The 19,102-nt window shown below is 36.6% G+C and overlaps 1 protein-coding gene and 1 long non-coding RNA gene across 5 annotated transcripts; one reads left to right on the forward strand and one right to left on the reverse strand.

Annotated features, from left to right (window-relative positions):
• Positions 1–11,550: 11,550 nt before the first annotated feature.
• Positions 11,551–15,252, reverse strand: LOC110873568. 4 transcript variants are annotated; one of them, XR_002555253.2, is made up of 7 exons: positions 14,920–15,112; positions 13,594–13,770; positions 13,229–13,347; positions 13,053–13,138; positions 12,345–12,455; positions 12,164–12,258; positions 11,551–12,069 (listed from the first exon to the last, which is right to left on the reverse strand). XR_002555253.2 is itself a non-coding variant. In XM_022122518.2 (6 exons), the coding sequence occupies exons 2-6, from the start codon at positions 13,751–13,753 to the stop codon at positions 12,060–12,062; spliced, it is 495 nt and encodes a 164-aa protein (XP_021978210.1). In that variant the 5' UTR covers positions 13,754–13,770; positions 14,920–15,110; the 3' UTR covers positions 11,551–12,059. The 4 variants fall into 4 exon arrangements, 1 of the variants encoding a protein (XP_021978210.1); XR_004880449.1 differs by having other exon boundaries at positions 12,164–12,455; positions 14,920–15,252; XM_022122518.2 differs by lacking the exon at positions 13,053–13,138 and having other exon boundaries at positions 14,920–15,110.
• Positions 12,970–13,914, forward strand: LOC118487148. Its single transcript, XR_004880450.1, has 2 exons — positions 12,970–13,132; positions 13,262–13,914. It is a non-coding gene; the product is annotated as an uncharacterized LOC118487148 (long non-coding RNA).
• Positions 15,253–19,102: the final 3,850 nt, after the last annotated feature.

Consider the following 19,102-nt stretch of genomic DNA (forward strand, 5'->3'; position numbering starts at 1 on the left):
TTGCTTCCGCTGAACTTATTGGTTTTCGTTTAAACTTATTGAAGATGTTTTTATTAATAATGGGGATTTTAATTATAATTTGTAAGGGTTTAATGTAATTGGTGGCTCGTTATTGGTACGTCACACGCCTATCAGGGACACTCCCTAGGTGGTATTTTGAGGGTGTGACAGTTTGGTATCAGAGCCATTGGTTATAGTGAACTTGGTTTTAAAACGTTTTCATAAAACCAGACTATAACCGAACAGGACCGAAATCGACCATGACACTCAGCTCCAGACTGCAAGGTTCGTTTCTCATTTACTATTGCATAGTATATCTAGCGTACACTTATGTGTAACATTACACGTGACTGCACACTTGGCACAACAGTATGAGCCCTTATGTTATCGACCCCCGTTATGTGATCTATTAGTGTGACACTACCCTTCGACTATTGTGATTCTTGATCCTGTAAAACCTTTCGCTTGCTATTTGAATGTGGGGAACCTTTTAGCGCAAGTTAAGAGGCGCTGAGATAAGCATGCAAATCGCCTTAATATTATGGGTGCACACATAATAATAACGCGAGGTGCATGCAAATCCCAGTGAGGCTTAATGAGCGTGAGAAGGGTTCTGCCCTATTGTGTGTAAACCTGGTAGTTTGTAGATTTCAATGTGATACTCGACTTTTACCTCATTTCGATCCTTAAGATTGTTCCCTTCTCTTATATAGAACCATGAGTGGACGTGGAGGAGGCCGAAGTGGTGGACGTGGCCACATTGCTATGACGCAGGCCGAATTAACCAACCTGATTGGAGTTATGTGCTTTAGGGTTCAGTCGTCAGTAAGGACTGACTCCCACCTTTCTTGTAAATAAGCATGTAGTAGAATTAACTAATAGTAAATCAATAGAAGCTTCTCATGTTCTTTTTGGTTGTAAACTTGATCTCGGGGGTCAAGTGTTCGACATTGACCTACTTCCCAATACTCTTGTAAGTTTTGACATGGTCGTTGACATGGACTTGGTTATCTATGTATCAAGCAGAAATCCCCTGCAAAAAGAAAATCGTGCGTTCCCTCTCCCCAGTGGGGAAATCCTTATCCGTTTAAGATCATCGTAGTGGTGCCGTTGTTGGCATTGTCACAGTCGTGAAAGCCCAGAAGTGTCTACGGAAGGGCTACCCTACTATACTAACTCTTGTCACCAATTCGCTACTTTAAGAAAGGAAGATCGAGCATCTTCCAGTTATTCGTGAATTTCCTGACGTGTTTTTTGAAGAGTCACCTGGTTTACTTCCACATCGTTAGGTGGAATTTCAGAATAGACCTTATGCTAATCCTGATTTCCTTCTGGGATACAGCAATCCCTTGGGTTCGCTGGATACTATCACAGAGAGCTAACCATGTGATGGCATCGCTAGATGGAACTTCCGAACGAACACGGGATTAGGCGAACTATACCCACGCATCCCTGTAGACGAACCTTATCACTTTCACTTGTCATCGCCACTAGAAGTGAAGCAGTCACAGTTACACGCGTTTGTCGTTTTGCAACACTAATCTTTACCCACCAAACTCTGTATTGGACAAATGATACACTCGAACGACCGCAATGTAACGAACTTCCCTGTTGTGCCATGCCGCCATACACCACTACTGGAAATTATTTCTAGACAACAAATTTGCTGGCCCAAATCCTTCGGATGTTTAATGGACCCCTGTTTCGCTCGATTCTTTGTACGAACCTCATTAATTCCCTGTTTCTTTGATTGGCAACCGATATAACAAAACGCTAACAACCATACCATGATTTCCACCGATCACAAGATTAGCCCCCCCAGGCGTTGTAAAGTATCTATAGATCGAGTTCGTCGGAACTCACTTCAAGCCATTGTTTTAGATCAATTTTCGGGACGAAAATTCTTTCAAGTAGGGGATGATGTGACACCCCGCGAAAACGCTTAACAAAACCAGCTTCCTCAGTGACTGTTTGCTAAATTTCGGGACGAAATTTCTTTCAAGTTGGGGATGATGTGACAACCCGAACTTTCGAGGTCGATAACGTCCCATCTTTTGACCTTTAATTCCCGTACCTTTGTCTAATATGTTAAAACGTTCTATCCGTATAACTTTGTTAAATTGATTGGTACGATAACTTGTTACGTAATCTCGGCCCACTTGTTTTAATTTGACCTCGGTCCAATAGTCACATGGTGCAAGTTAATACTGAATTTGACCCGACATGATTAGAAGCCCACTTAGTTCAAAATGACCCGTGTTCTATCCCTTCCTGTTGTGCGGCATCCCAAAGTGGATGGGCTTGAGCCCATCTCGGTTGTAACAGAACCGACCTAAACAACTCAACTATTTGAATGCGTATCATGGCTTGCAATTAGATAAAGCTTCAATCACAAGAAAGGAACCCTACACCCCTTGATCGCACGACTCCAGCAGCTCTTCCCCCCCCCCCCCCACTTTGGCGAAATCTTTCTCCTAAGGATCATCTTGTGTGCTTGATTCTACTCATCGTTTGGTTAGTATTAACATCTCGGTTCCTTCTTTATGTGTATGTTGTGATTATTGGTGTTGTTGTTTATCATAATAAACTGTTGTTTAAGGTTCTTGTTGTCGATCTTGTCAAAAAGCATTTAGGGAATTCTTTTATAAACCATAACGTATCAGATTTATACGTGTAACCTTGCATGCGATTGGAGATGAGGTAGTGGGTTAATGAAATAGTTTGGTGTAAATTCATGAATTAATATTTATAACTTGACTAGGTAGGTGGTGATGAATCAACAGATCCATGCTAAAGGTTACCAATGATTTGTTTAGTAAACTGGAAATTAATTGAGTGAGTCCTTGTATTTTTCGGTCCAATCCCATGTAATATAGCAACAGCTTTTGTCGGTCCTGTGAAGTTAATATTAGTTGATTCAATTATCAAAATTTAAAACAACAACCCCACTAACTTTTGGTCCAATCAAATAGGTTAGAAATTGGCGGCAGTAGACTTTTCCCCCGAGGCATCATTCCATTTGACCAAACTAGTGGTTAGTAATTGCATATTTATTAGATTTACACATTAATTAGTTGTTGATGAGATCATACGTTACATTGAAATACACTGGGCTCGATGGTAACATCATTAATTAGTCGAGGTTTAGTAGCCACCATACATAAATTTAGTTATGATACAGTTCCTTAGGCCTGATGATTATTGAGTGGGCTGCAACTTTTAAATGGAATACATCAAGTGGGCTGGGTATCATAAACCGAATATGGGCTGCAAACTGAGCCCAGTTACACGAACACACATAGAACTGACCTGGGTCTGGTCGGGCGGGGTGCGGTGTTTAGTTAAGTTAGTTGGACCAGTATCGGTTGGGCCGTGCAACCCAGGGTGCATATTATAGATTGTTAAATGTAGTTGGGACTTGGGGAGGGGGTTTGGAAAGGAGGTTTGTGTGTGTCCGAAACAAATGAAATCAAAGAGCTGGGCTTCACTTACAAGCCTGCTTAATAAAAGAGCCACATGCCCTCAATGGGCTGCAATTTATATCGGGTTACATTGTAGATAGTGGGCTTCCAAACTGAGTTAAGTTACACCGTTTCCTTTGGGCTGTATAAGGAAATTGGGCCGGGCAGTCACGGGGAAACCACACCCATTAGTTCGTGGGCCATGAATAAGAAGTTAATTGGGTTACACATTTGCGTGAATAAACCGAATGGACTGGACTGTTGGGTTGTTATGTGATGTGTGGACTTGTGATACGAATGTGTATGTGACCCCTAAATGTGTACTACGTGTTAAGGAATAATGTTTACCACATGCAACCTACTAGAATGCATACTATCATAGTAGGCCAAAAATCAATTATTACAATGACTGCTAGGGTCCATATATCTATATAATACGATTCTTTGTTACAATTAGCATGATGTTATGTGCGATACTTGTACGTTACCTGTGCAATGTGAATGTAGAATGGGTGATTTATGTGCATAGAACTGATCATTGTTGGTAACCATGATAGGACGCGATTGATCAACTGGTAATTAAGTAGATAATCTTACCGAGCACATCAAAGGTGAGTTCATTGCATTTTCTCAAGCATGCGTCCCGGTGGTTTGGGACAACTGGTAAACACTTGGAAGGGAAACTATGGGTAAACAACTTAATCGGTTTTGGGTATTGCCTGGAGGGCAATGGGGGTGATTAGTTGATAGCGCTATTAGGTGGGAAACCTCACACCGGGCCGTAAGGACGGGCGTGAACTAATTATCTGGGTATGGCTATGGTTGTTAGAGGCACACTCCTCGGATACATATGGGCACTCTCCCTAGGGTATCTAACGAAGGCAACATAGCAAACGGTCGTTAAGGGGTAACCACTCCCCGGATACACATGGGCACTCTCCCTAGGGTATCTAACATGAGCAACATTGTATCGCAGCGTTAATTCGCATTAACATACATATGGTAACATAACTTGTTAACAAAACCTTGAACTCACCAGCGTTGTCTGATACACTTGTTGCATGCTCGCAGGTTGTTAGGTTATACGGATTTGGAACTTGCTGTCTGAAGTAGCTGGAGTGGTCATGGGTCGTGCTGATTGGATACGAATGATGGGTTTATTGATTCCACACATTTAAACTGAAACAGTTAATTATGTTTTCTTTTATTTGCTTCCGCTGAACTTATTGGTTTTCGTTTAAACTTATTGAAGATGTTTTTATTAATAATGGGGATTTTAATTATAATTTGTAAGGGTTTAATGTAATTGGTGGCTCGTTATTGGTACGTCACACGCCTATCAGGGACACTCCCTAGGTGGTATTTTGAGGGTGTGACACTTTAATTAACGATTAGGGACATTTTTTTAATAATAACCATACAACCTAACAATCCATTAAAGTATACTAACTACTCACCAAATTACCAACCCGCTAACGATGCATGAAACTCACCAATAGGCTTGATAACAGAGAAACAGTTCAAATATAATACGTTTACCAAAATTAACTTAAGGGATCAAGATGTATCAGTTATACAAATCTAGAAAACAAGATAAATATGCAAAACCTAGCAATCGATCGTCCAGGGGGGAAGTAACAAGAGCTTTAGCCTTGCATGCTCGTCATCACAACTTACCTTGATTCGGAATGATTTAGCATGAAGAAACGAGATGATTTGGGTGTAAAAACTTTGAAATCGGCTTTTTTGTTGCTCTGCAATCGTAAAAATGGTTGGGAAACTGAATGATAATCTCCAAAAGACGTTCTAAGTTAAAACAATCAAATACCGCAATTAACCTCCCCTGCGCGTCGTAGGGGAGTCACCTCATCTCCGTGTGGCGCAACGGTAAGCAAACTAAGGGACCCACATAACAACCATCTCTACGCGTCGCAAAAGCTTACTCCTTCTCCCCCGCGTGGCGCGGGGGAGACACTTTCCTAGAATTTTTATTTTGTTGACCCGCTTGACTCGTGCAACCCGTTTTTCTGCGTTCACGCTCTTTTCCCATCATTTAGCTCCTGTTAAACCTATAAAACCCGACGCACAATAAGTACAACATATTGATACAAAATGACACGGTAAAAGTATGAAAACTTATACAAAACTCATACAAATCCAATGTGTTTTTACCAACAAATCACCATGCCATATGGTAGCTGACGTTTGGCGGAAGTGCATTTCTGAATCCAAGATAACCCCGTTCTTCCAATTGCATCCGTACATTGTGAGAAGTATATATACTTTTCAGATAGGTCGTTTACAATTTTAAGAAAAATCGAACGCCTCATCTGGAAATGACGTCTAAATTTGACTTCATCAAACAAAGGTTGTGGTGCAAAGTAGTCGTCCCATAGACACGAGTATTTATCTGTTTGCGCTTCCCATTGTTCCTTTGTCTGGAACTTCAACTTTCTTCGACGCTCAGTGAAGCATATAATTGTAAGTACATCTGTTCGTTGTCGTTTTTATTTAAGAGCTCGATCGTTTCCATGACGACGTCCATAAATCGAGCATTAAGAATATTTAGATCATGACTCTGAATGGGAAGGTGAGGTGGTTGTGAAGGTTGAGTGGCTTAGTCACTGGTGGTATCCGCTGCAAATATATCACGTGTAGCACGACCGTCTCCGAGAATGTTAAAAAAAATTGGGCCCTGTGCGAGTTAAAATAAACGGGCCCTACCCGCCCTAGTAAAACAAGAATTTAGGGTTGTTGCTGCGTCACTCAATAACTCGATCAAATCTTGCAAAATCTCACGTCATTGCTATTGTTTTTGCCTCACTGAGCCTTGCGTCGCTGGGCTTTTTTGTACCGTCCCTCCCGCCTTAATCGACATTTGGTGTTTATTTCAATTGGGTTTGAATGTTTAAATATTTAGGCCTGTGGGTTGGCTCTAATTGGTTAAAAATATTGGCACTCAAAATCCGAATCAAATTTGGGCCACTCAAATAGATTGGCCCGATTGGCACTCAAAAAACTCAAGCAGATTTGGGCCAGTTGAAGTGCTAAATAGATTGGTGAGGCCTAGTTTGGGTTTACTTTTAACCAAACTGATTCGGGTATCGTAACAGACCAGACCAATTCGGGTAAGCTTCTAATAAAAATTTTATTGAAAAGTAGAGAAATATAAGCGCGTTGTAGCGCTAAATTTAGAAACTTGTAAAACATTATACATACATTAATACCATATTACATGAACTATAATGAACCAAACATATTCAGGTCATTTTCGAATAGTTTGTAAAAAATATTTAGAAGTTAAAAGAAAAAAAATGCTTATAAGTAATAATAATAATAATAATAATAATAATAATAATAATAATAATAATAATAATAATAATACCTAAACAATAAGAAAAGAGAAAAAGAAAACTTAAGTGAATTTGGTTGTCTCATGCTTGATATCGCCTAAAGATTGAAATAGTTGCAGTATCAAAATGAAAATATACCAACATACAGACAGAAAAAAGAGTTGCAGCATAATCTAAAATTACGCCAAAAGACAGGCTCGAACCCGAGAGCAGTGTGTTAAAAGGCAAGCCAACTACCATTGGAGTAGGTTGCAATCGATGCTTACTTTGTGTATTAATTATATAAATATATAAGATACATATATATATATATATATATATATATATATATATATATATAGGGAGAAGATCATGCGAGAACCACCTCTTATTGCGAGAACCAATGTGAACACAACCAAAAATGCCTAAAAATAGCTAAAAATCACACAAATTTTTTTTTATTTTTTTAATATTTTTTATATAAAAATCGCTACTTTTCGAAGCAAAAAAAAATTAAACTTTAAAGAAAAAAAAAATTTTAGCCACTAAAAGTAGCGATTTTAGCATAAAAAATATTAAAAAAAAAATTTTTAGATTTTTTTTTATTTTTTTAGATTTTTTTATGTTTTTTGGGGGTTTAGTTTTTAGCATTTTAGCTGGGAGGGGGGGGTTTAGGTTTTTGGGGGGTGGGGGAGGGGGTTTAGGTTTTGGGGGAGGGGGAGGGGGAGGGGGAGGGGGGGTTAGGTTTTTTTAGTTTTTAGCATTTAGCTTGGAGGGGGGGGGGTTAGGTTTTTTTTTTTTTTTTGAGGGGGGGGGGGGTTAGGTTTTTATAGGTTTTTTTTAGGTTTTTTTTAGCTATTTTAGGTTGTGTTCACATTGGTTCTCGCGGTTCTCACAATAAATGGAGTTCTCGCATGAGCCCCTCCCTATATATATATATATATAACATCTAAAAATATTTTTACGGGCCCTTTGACGTTTTTGGCCCTGAGCCGTCGCCCACCCGGCACATGCTCAGGGCCGGCCCTGACGTGTAGGTGGGTGTTGCGCGGTCTCTTTGTCACTTTAGCTCATTGTAATTAAAATGGAATTTGGAAATGGTAAACTGGAAGTGGGGGTTGAGAGTGTTTGTTTGTGACCCATGACATTATAGCCTAGTGGTATTTTGGGGGTGGGATAAGGCTTATGACCATTAGGTCATGGGTTCGATTCCCACAATGGGGGTTTTCCCAGATTTATTGGGTTTCCTCCTGAATTGGTGTATAGGCATTATTGCCTAGTGGAGATGGATATGATCGGGTGGTTCTGCTGGTGGTGCAATGATACTCCAGTGGTCCGTCAGTGATTCAAATTTGCCGTTTCAAAAAAAAAAAAAGAGTGTTTGTTTGTGTGAGATGTTTAATATAAATGTGTGTATATATAGTGAATGGGTTGGTTTAAATGTTAATTATTTTTTTAAATAGCTATTACCATTTTTTTAATTGCCAACGGGCCAAAGGGACCCACTTAACCTCGTCCGCTTGAGCGATCGTGCACCTATGAACCGTCCTAGTCATCGCCACTCCAATGGTGTCGTCCGGATTAGTGTTGGTCCGTTGGGCGGACTACTTGAACAAACTTATTGTTGGAGATGCTCATATTTGAGAGGGGAGGCGGTATGTTGACGTTCACAATGAAAAAGTCCAATAAAAAGCCAGAACGTGTGCCAATGATCCCACCATTTTAATTTGCTCTCGCCATTGTTCATACAATCACCATCCCCATCAATTAAGCACTAAACATGGCCAGTGACGGATTCAGGATTTTTGGACAATGGGGTCCAAAAAAAAACACAAAAAAACCAAGAAACAGGTATCGAACCCATGACCTTTTGTGTGTAAACAAGGGGTTTTACCACTGCACTAGGCTCACTTTCATTGTCATGGGGTCCAACTAAATTATTTTATGGGGTCCATAGACAATTTTATATACCGTTTCTACTATTTTTTAAAAAAAGATTGGGGTCCGGAGACTCCATTCCTTGTAACGTAGGTCCGCCCCTGAACATGGCATGTGCCCAACTTTTTCTGTCATGAATACATGTAGCTACCATGCTCTAACAGTCGTGCTTAGTTTTATAAGTAAAAGAATATTGCATAACACCACAACAAGAATTTAATAAAGTTAATTTCACGTACAAACAACTTTATCGTACAAAAGGCATGAAAAAGCAAAAAAAAAAAAAAAAAAAAAAAAAAAAAAACCGCGGTGGTATATTATTAATTAGTTGATCATAGGGTATTTATCAAAATTACTCTACAAACGATCTTGCATGGTAATTTTGTAAAATGTTCTTGTAAGGTAATTTTGTAAAATGTTCTTGTAGAGTAATTTTGAAATTTGCAGAATAATTTTGATACACTTGTGAGTAATTATGATACTCTACAAAATTACCCTACAAGATCAAAATTAGTTAATTACCATACAAGATCATTTGTAGAGTAATTATGATAATCTACAAAATTACTCTTCAAGATCAAAATTACCGTACAAGAATATTTTACAAAATTGTCCTACAAAATTAAAATTACCGTACAAGAACATTTTACAAAATTACCCTACAAGATCATTTGTATGGTAATTTTGATAATTACTCTACGAGTAAATAATTACGAAAATGTCACCATGTTTTTTTACCTTTTCATCTTATTCGTACATTTTGTATTATAAAAATATTTTTATTTGATCTTTTGTCGAATTTAATAACTGTAAGAACCTCATATATATATCTAGTTCACGCTCCTAAGTAAAAAACCTCTCATACTTAGTGACCTTTCTCTTAGTATGTGTTAAAATGAGCATGCTTTAAGATAGCAAAGTGAAGTACTACATTATCAATTCCATCTACAACACGCAGAGAAAATGAGTCTTACATGACGCGCGTATGTATTGAAGCATTGTGTGCAAACTACTACAATAGTTACTTGGGAGAATGATACACGAGTGCAAATACGACACATAATTATGTATCGTGTATCACATGACTATAAATTCTACTATTACTTAAAGTAGAAAGTCGGTGGCAAAGGTCACCGACAATCCACCTCAAAATTACAATTTTGTTCTTTTATGTAATTTCCATTTTGGCTCTCTTAAAATTTTCCATTTTGGCTCCTTCATTTTTTTTAACTAATTTGTTTTCCTTCTAAAACTTACACAATAACAAATCTATCATCTAAATTTCTAACTTTTCACTTTTACTTCCTTCGATTTTAATTTTTTTTCTTTTTTCTCTTTGTATTTTTAGTTTATATCACGTCTACATGTTGTTATAAATTCGAAATGGGTAGTTGGTTCGTCACAACTTAATACATTTCGTTTAATTGTACCGTATCTTTATACATTTCTTTCTTGTGCTTAAACACGTTAATGTCACCGTGCCAACGCACTTAACGAACGATAATGTGCCCTTAAATGTCACGCCACAATGCGCGAGCACCTTATTTTCATTCTTTAACTTAAAGAAAATTATTTCCTCACGTGCTTATTTTTATGGACATTTCGGTACATATTCATGTATCGGCATTGGACGTAAACAGTACACATTTACGTTTCGACCTAAAGTTTTCCTAAAAATGAGTCGGGTCTGATATAATACGTTTTCATGCATATTTTTATGTATGTTTTATGTTGTTATACGCTTTGATGTAAACACTTTATTTTCTCACATGCTCATTTTTATATGTACATGTCAATATAAATTCATGTTAATGAACATGGTCAAATATAATACATTTCCGTGCTTATTTTTATGTACGTTTTTAGTTGGTTTATGATTTGACATACGAGTCACTATGCGTATTGATGCCACTAAGTCTTAATGAAAATGTAAGGTCGTGTAGTAATTAGGTGGAACCCCACTAAATGAACCAACCCGGTTTGGATTTTGTTATTTGATTTAAATGCTTATATAAGTTACATTGATTTATATCGGACACGTCAAAACACACGTTTTTATATGGTTGACACATTACATAATGCTTGCGCTAATCTATTTGATGTTTGCGATGTACCCGCGCCGCAAAGCGCGTGAACTTATTACTAGTTTATTATAATGGTAAAAAGTCTGATATGAAACTATGTGCAAATAGGTACTTGGGAACTAGACCCCTTGTCTGTTTAGTTCATATGGGTTGAACTTCCCCATTTAGTCTGGTTAGCTTTTAGAGAGTGATGGTTGAACCGGTGACCATGTTCAATGATATATTTTTAATCTAAGCCTAGCTAAATTCACTTCATATTAAAAAATTAACTGAAAGTTGTATGATTAGCTTGTAAGGTGATATTTCACAAGTGCAAATAAAAGATTAGATATTATAAATACTAGTGGGAATGCCCGCGCGTTGCGGCGGGTGTTCCGAGTTATATCAAATTTAAATATGATGTCTACTACGAACGATAACCCATTCCAAGTTCCTAACATTTTATCTCATTCAACAAAAAATAGTCCTTGAACCTATATGCGCTATGCTCAAACATACTATTCTAGGGGTGAGCATATAACCGAATTAAACCAACCTTAACCGAACCGAACAATTAACCGATAATTCGAAGAATACAGTTTGGTTTTAGCTATGGCGTGTGGCATAGCTGAATGAACCGAACCAATTAAAAATAAAATATAACAAATTCATCCATATAAATTATTAGAGATAAAAAAAACCCAACTGAGAATCTCAATTATCCACGTGTGTAGTGCAAGATAATACAATACAATATCAATGATTAACTGTTTCTATATATTATTGAAAAAGTTGGGGATGGGTTTTACATTAATTTTGCATAAAATTAGAATATCAGTTTATAGGACCGAAAAGTAACAAAATAAGGAGATTTTGGAGGCTGCAAGATCGATTAAACAATGATGGGTAATACAGTTAACTTACCTCAAAACATCCTTAAAATACCAATTATAGATTCTTCAACAGTGCATCTCTCATTAGATATCGCATCTTGTCATTCTGAGGAGCCGCCACCACTGCACCCTCGGTTGTGTCCGGGTCAACCCATGAATAATCGGGTCGTCTTTGGGTTCATATGTATGACACGATTTTCGGGTTCGGGTTGAACCCGTGAACACGACCCATTTAGCACCCATAAGAAAAAGTCAAGCCAGTCATTAGTACATCATCTTTGGCACTACAGTCAGCGTTATGCTCGAGCAATGTTTTCACAGTTGAGTTATCTTTGGCTCTAAGCGAGTGCCAAACTAAAAGGTGCAATGTTGTCATTCCATTCTGCATATAGAACATGAAAGATTAAATCTTTATCATGGTCATGGTGTAATTAACTAATTATTATGAAAAATAAATAAAAAGATAGAACACGTACATTTTCTTTGGCTTCGGTGGAAGCCCCGTGAGAGAGAAGAAGCGTTGCAGCTTCATTACAACCGGTTTTAGCAGGTTTCTTTCCATTTTTATCATCTTCATATAATGGATCCAATCAATTAAATGATAACGATAAACATAATATACACAATTAATTAAAACTGAATCAAGATTTTATGCACCCTATTCTTTGGTTCCAAGTCAACAGTTTCAGGCCTTGCGAAGTTTAAAAGAAACTTAACCACTTCAACACTATTATGACTGGCGGCAACATGAAGGGGCGTATTTGCCATCTGCATCAAGAAAATTAACAATGCAGAAAACCAAATTAAACAAGTTAACGTACACAATATAAATTTTTTTAACCATAAACTAAACGACAAGCAAAAAAAAGATCCAACACGGGTTGAAGGTTGACCCATTTGCTCATTAATGGGTCACAACTTCAACCTATTTGGTTGTTAATGGATCATCACCCAACTGTTGGCTTGTCAAATGGTCATGATTTTGAACCATTTGCTTGTTAATCAGTCTTTTCTCTTTTATATCAAACATGTCAAATAAAAAAAAATACTAAATAGAAAAGCTAGCGTCACACAATTTTGAGCCCAAAGACTAATCTAATGGCAAACATGCCCAAACCTCGGGGACGATTATGGCAATTTACTCTAAATAAAATTAAGTAAACTTCAACGTAGATATACTGTGAAGATGCAAAAATATTTGGATTGATTATATCTTTGAACAATAACACTTCTTGACGGCAGAAAAATATTTATTTAATGAGATTATTTATTTAGCAGGTTATTCTTTGAACAAAGAACAGCTGGTAGACTCCACAAGTGTTGAAGGAGAGTTTAAACTGCAACATCTGCATATGAAGGGAATACCTTTTCCACCTCATAATATCTCCAACACTCACAATCTTCCCCTTGTTGGTTTTATCCTCACACACCAGCATCTGCCCAAGGTAAGGCTACAAAATTCATTCAACCCATTTATATACTTTGTTAGTCACACGTGTGCGCCCACGGAGGGAGACGTAGAAAGGTATTACGCCACTGACCTGTCCTTTATATTTGGTGGTCGTGGTGTTCAGTTCCAAGGCTTCGGCAGATCGAAACTTCATCATGGTTTTCCTTGGTTGACTTCCTATTGCCGCGTCCTCTGATTGATAGTGGGTACCTAAAAGAAGGAAAAAATAATAATAATATTATGAATGCCACATGCTTGAAATAATCAAGCCCGAGCTCGAGTGTAAATGAGCCCAAACAAAATTATAGTTTTATTATATATTGTAATAATAATGATGATTATAACCCAATCCTAAAAAGCCCTAGTCGGTTTTAACTTGGGTCCATATGATAAATTAATCTGTCTTGTATTGTATGTATGTAGTAAGAAATATTAATGAAAAAGCTTGGATTGTACCTTCATTAAAGCGCACCAAGCAGCTAGGTTTCCCGAGGAAGTCAGTGAACCATTTAGCGGTCTCGTCTCCCTCATCCAATGCCGAGCCTGACCATTCCCAGACCGAGACTCCATCAGACCGTAAACCTGGTTTAGCCAGTGACACCTTGAGCTCAGCCATCCCAGGAGCACGTACCACTGCCCGAACAAAATCAAGTGAAATCAGCAACAATTTTCGGCAATGTTTTTGTACATGTGACAACACTCTAGTTTAGATGTTTGGTCCATGTCAAGGTTGTCCAAATAAATTCTATATAGTAAACATGTCAAATTGACAGTGCACAGGCTAGGGGCAAAAATGGTTTAGTACGGGTTTGATTATGCGCCAATGTTGCAAATTTTAACTAATTATAACCAGTCGTGCTTGGTTATAAACGGTCCAGTTAATCTCAATCAATACATCAAATTGTAACTTGGGTCATTAAATATTACCAGTAATTTGGTTTTATGGATTAAATGAATGACCAGTAATATTTTTCTAATAAAAAGTTATATAGCATAACTTTTTCAACATATAACTTTGTCAATAATTTACTTTTTCCACGGTTTACCGAAGCCGTTAATGTGTTGGAGCAATGTCACTCCCACGTTCAGCCGGATTAGTGGCAGTGGAGATGCTTAGAGAGAAAAGGTACATAACTTTTGGTATATCGAATGGTTATGGGGTAGCTTCGATCGTAATGTATACCAACGTCTACATACATGTCGCATGTTTCCGCTTCCCATCATTAACATCATGGTCGATCTGTTACATTGGGATTATTTCCAATTCCCATTCATGGCGGATCCATTGAATGACCGATCTATTATAATTCTTAACTGGCCAGATTGAAAAGTAATGACCTTTCTGTGTAGTCAATTGACAGATTCAATTGTTCATGTATGATATATCTCACATAAAGCGACCTTAAAACCATACATAACTCTACCTTGAATATACTATACTCAATCAAAATAGTAGGCAGGATCCTACAATACTAACTTCTGTAAACCTATTCCATCAACCACATATAAGTTTCAAGCATTCAAACAACAAACAACATAGATCCATATGTCATCATAAAACCATAACACACTCGACTTCCACGCACGATTCTCGAAGCAAAGCTGAAAAATATCAATCGCTGCCTTTTTTTGGTCCGCAGACATCACTGTTAAGCATCATCTGCTTCTCCACACTCCCTTAAAAAAACATAAACAGAGGATTTCAATTAGCATTCGAAGATGAATATATATGAATTACAATCAAATTGCAAGATAGTGTCGTAATCGTATCATAAAACGTACCATTTCGGATTCAATTGTAGTGCTAGAAAAACGGCATCGTTGAAAATGGGACACAATTTGGGGATTTGTACGAACCCCGCATCCGTGACCGGAATCGTCGCCGGTGTCTCCTTTTCTCCTTGTCGGTTTTCACTTCTTCTTCTTCTTTTCTTTTCCTCTCTCTCTCTCTCTCCCTCCCTCCCTCCCTCCCTCCCTCCCTCCCTCTCTCTCTCTCTCACAGAGATCGATTGTGAAGTAGGAGGTGGAAAGGTTAAGGATTTATAGGTATTATACTCTGATTTCGTCGATTTATATGTAAATGAGGGTAACATGTGAGGATGGTAGGCAAGAAGCCGGCCATTAATCAAAAGGTTAATGCTAAGTCTTCATTTATTCCATAGATGAAATCTCTATAATACCCTTTTAGTGTCTTAAAATTTTATGTTTTTGACAATTTTACCCTCATAAAACAAGCATTCATCAGTTGTACATGTCGTTTAAAGTGTTAGACGTGATGTAAAATTACATGCTTGTACATCACTTCTCCTTTTTATAATAGTATATAGATGTTTGCATATAATTACATAAAGTCATAAATGTACAAGCAAAAGTTACATAAATAAATGCAAAAATATTGACTAAAAGTCGTCACTAATGCTCTTAAAATGGGGTGGGAAACTAGACCATTTGTCAGTTCGGTTCACATGGTTTTAACCGTCATTGTCTAGACCAGTTAGTTTTTTAGAGAGTGGTGATTGAACCGATGATCACGTATAGCGGTACAGTGGTTCAACCATTTTAAGTTATAGAAAGTGAAATTTTCTGTGAGTTGATTATATGGTGTTGCTAAATGTACCCCCTTTTTCAAATTTTTACTGGCTACACCTCCCCCTGAAGTTTATAAACTTTTTTACATCGTATACGCGTAGAAATTTTTGCCAAGTAATTTTTTAATATCTAATGTAGATCTCCCAATGTCTAAACTATATACTCTTTCAACTCAAATTATTGGATATTTTAATATTTTTGAATATAATTATGACGTATTTTCAACCTTCAATCGGTCAGACTAATAAATCAGCAGTAACTCTTGTCCAAAACTTTTTGCATATTTACTCATCATGCTCGTGGTGGGCTTTGCCTCAATTAATTTTTCTCAAGGAAGTCCACACTGCCTTTTTGGTTGGACCCCACGCTCACATCAAGAAACATTCTAAAATACCAGCATGATATTTTTATTTATGTATAACGATAATAAATTATATTATTATTAATATTAATAATATCAATTTTAATTCATATTTTTTATGTGAAAGGGTAGTGCTCTAGTGGTATTCGGGCGACTTTTTCTACGGAAGATCACCGATTAGAGTCTTGTTTGTGACAAAATATTATGCGTGAAGCAAAGGATTTACCATAATGGATCTTCGTGGGGTGAGTTTCCTCTAAAATTGATGACAGGGTTAATCATCAACGCTGTCTATAATCACGGGTGTGACCTTTTGCGTATAGATGTATTGGGTAGATGGGGCTTTGTTGGATATTAATAAATTCATATGTTTTCTGTAATATCCGATCTTATAATAATCAGAAATTCTCATCAAATCTAATAATCATATCTCGCACATCTACTTTTTGCACGAAGACAAAACTTTTCTCGAATTTTAATGATTTAATATATAAATATTTTCAAAGTTTTTAACTATCTTTCTTTTTAGCTTATCTGAATTAAAGAAAAAAGAAAGAAAGAAAGAAAAGAAACGCCACACATCTTTCTCAAGGAAGTCCACTCTCTTTTTTATTTGTCTCGGAAGCACATGGTATGGTGGTAAGGTATTTTCAAGTTTAAATCCTAATAAGATGTAAATATAGAAGAAGTATTTAAAGGTATGTTAGTTTGTTGTTAAAAAATATATTAAAATACAATAAACATAAAAGTATTTAAATTAGTTGAAAATTACTTTTGTGCTGAATTACGTGTGATTCTCTCTTTATAAATTATACAAAACAAGTTTTAAAAGTCAAATATTATACCCTATGGAATTTATTATGTGGCACACAATTGTTTGATTTGATTATGGATATGGGTCGAGTACTTTACCTCAATATAGGAAATATTTGTATGTATACATGAACCATAAAGTCTCCCATTACATTTGAGGTTCACACCAAACTCTTTGGTGTTCTATAAATTAACACACGTTCTATCTACAATCCTCACTCAACTACCACATAACCATAACCAACAATGTCAAGAGCCACCACTTTCTTCCTCATACTATCCCTCCTCCTCGTCCTCTCCTCCGCCCGCCCGGAACCCACCATCATTGCCACAAAAGCACCAAGCAAGGTATGTTAACCCTCTTGGATCATATCGTTAACCGTAGGTTTCATACTCAAATATGTGTTTTGTGTTGTTTGTAGGATGTTGAGGTTGAAGAAGGATGTGTTGGAATTGGTGAAGAAGAGTGTTTAATGAGAAGGACACTTGTTGCTCACCTTGATTATATTTATACTCAGAAGAAGAATCCATGAAAAAGAACTAAGCCACATTTTAACTTGTTTTATTCATGTATGCTATAAGCATATACATATATTATTTATATACACGTCTTTTTACATTAGTGTGGAAGCTTTTGTTGTATTGTAATGAGCTAGAGATGCTTATTTGACTCGTTTATGATTGATAACTATCGTAATAATAGTTTGTGTTGGACACAACACTGTATGAGAATCTAGCTATCGAAATCGCCTGATGCGGAATATACGAACATATATGGGTAGTATTAGGAGCAAATTATACGGCCTATTGATCTGATTGACTGACACATAAATGACTGATTCACAACTAAAAAGGTCATATGGCTGTATGATCATTTTTCATCATATCATATGATCCGTGTGACACCATATGACCTGTATAATATCATATAAACCCTATGATTTGACAACAACAAGTAGTAATGGTGGGTATCGATGTCACATTCACTTTGTTATATACACTTGTTATTTGCATTGGTATGGAAGATTTTGTTGTACCGCAATGAGCTAGACATACGTATTTGACTTGTAAATGATTGATAGCTATGATATCATAATAATAGTTTGTTTTGGACACGACACTGTATGAGAATCTATCAAGATGGCATGATGTGGAATATCTAGTATATTTGAACTTTAGATCCAATGGTATATATAGTATTATCACAATATATTACGGGGACATTTAAATAAACACCATTGATATTCTAAATAAACACATATAGGTCGTATGACAAAAAGAAATAATATACACTTTTAAACCATCTAAATAGACACTATTGATCATTTAATTTTTTTAAGTTTCAACTTAACCGTTATACTATAAATAATATACATTTTTAACCTATCCAATATTTTAATAATATTTCATATATCATTTAATGAATTTTCTCTAACTTTTGGTCATTAACGTTCTTAAGAAAATCCAATTATGTCGTAACGCGTATTTTTCGTCAACATTACAACATAAATTTTATTGAAAATGAATATGTATTAAAAAATACTATTTTTGGTATAGCAACTATATTGGGTACTTGTACCGTTACTAAACCGTAACAATATCGACCAAATGTGAGGTCACCTAACCTCTAGATAACAACATTGATAACAAACACAAACTCACGTATGATGTGTGATTTCCATCACACGTTCACCATAAGCAATAGAAAGTGTAGAAATAAGAGAAATCATAAAACAAACTGCATTTTTATTCCACTGGAGATTACACACAGTAAATCAGCTACAAATGCTCCAAAAACTTACAATTCTAACTATCAAACACGTATTTATAGGAAAAACATCATTTCTGGACAAACATAACTTGTCTGGAAATATCCCCACAAACACGGACATGGTTATGTTCAGGGAAACACACATTCCCTGAGCAAAGCTAACACACACATACTATATTGGGGACACACATAAGGGAAACACAACATCCCCTGATGTTTATACTTATCCGAGAATATTACATATTCCTGACCAACTATGACGCTTAGACACTTTTACCCCAAAACTTCTAAGTGTTGATCTTCGACGCTTCATCACCCGTAGGTGCAGTTACATACTCCCTCTTGATGAATGCTTGGAGATCTTCAAAACTTTGTTGTAACACTTTGTTAACAAAACGAATATAAGCTCCATGCACATACTCCTTGTTTCA

The sequence above is a fragment of the Helianthus annuus genome, chromosome 15 (genome assembly GCF_002127325.2).
Source record: "Helianthus annuus cultivar XRQ/B chromosome 15, HanXRQr2.0-SUNRISE, whole genome shotgun sequence".
Classification (NCBI taxonomy): Eukaryota; Viridiplantae; Streptophyta; class Magnoliopsida; order Asterales; family Asteraceae; genus Helianthus; species Helianthus annuus.

What these genes read in the sequence shown, in the direction of transcription:
- LOC110873568 (XM_022122518.2), bottom strand. Translation starts at nt 13,753, where the DNA reads ATGGCTGAGCTCAAGGTGTCACTGGCTAAACCAGGTTTACGGTCTGAT. An exon ending in CTTGGTGCGCTTTAATGAAG is followed by an intron (nt 13,348 to 13,593) that starts GTACAATCCAAG and finishes TCCTTCTTTTAG; the next exon opens with GTACCCACTATCAATCAGAG. An exon ending in CCACCAAATATAAAGGACAG is followed by an intron (nt 12,456 to 13,228) that starts GTCAGTGGCGTA and finishes TTCTTGATGCAG; the next exon opens with ATGGCAAATACGCCCCTTCA.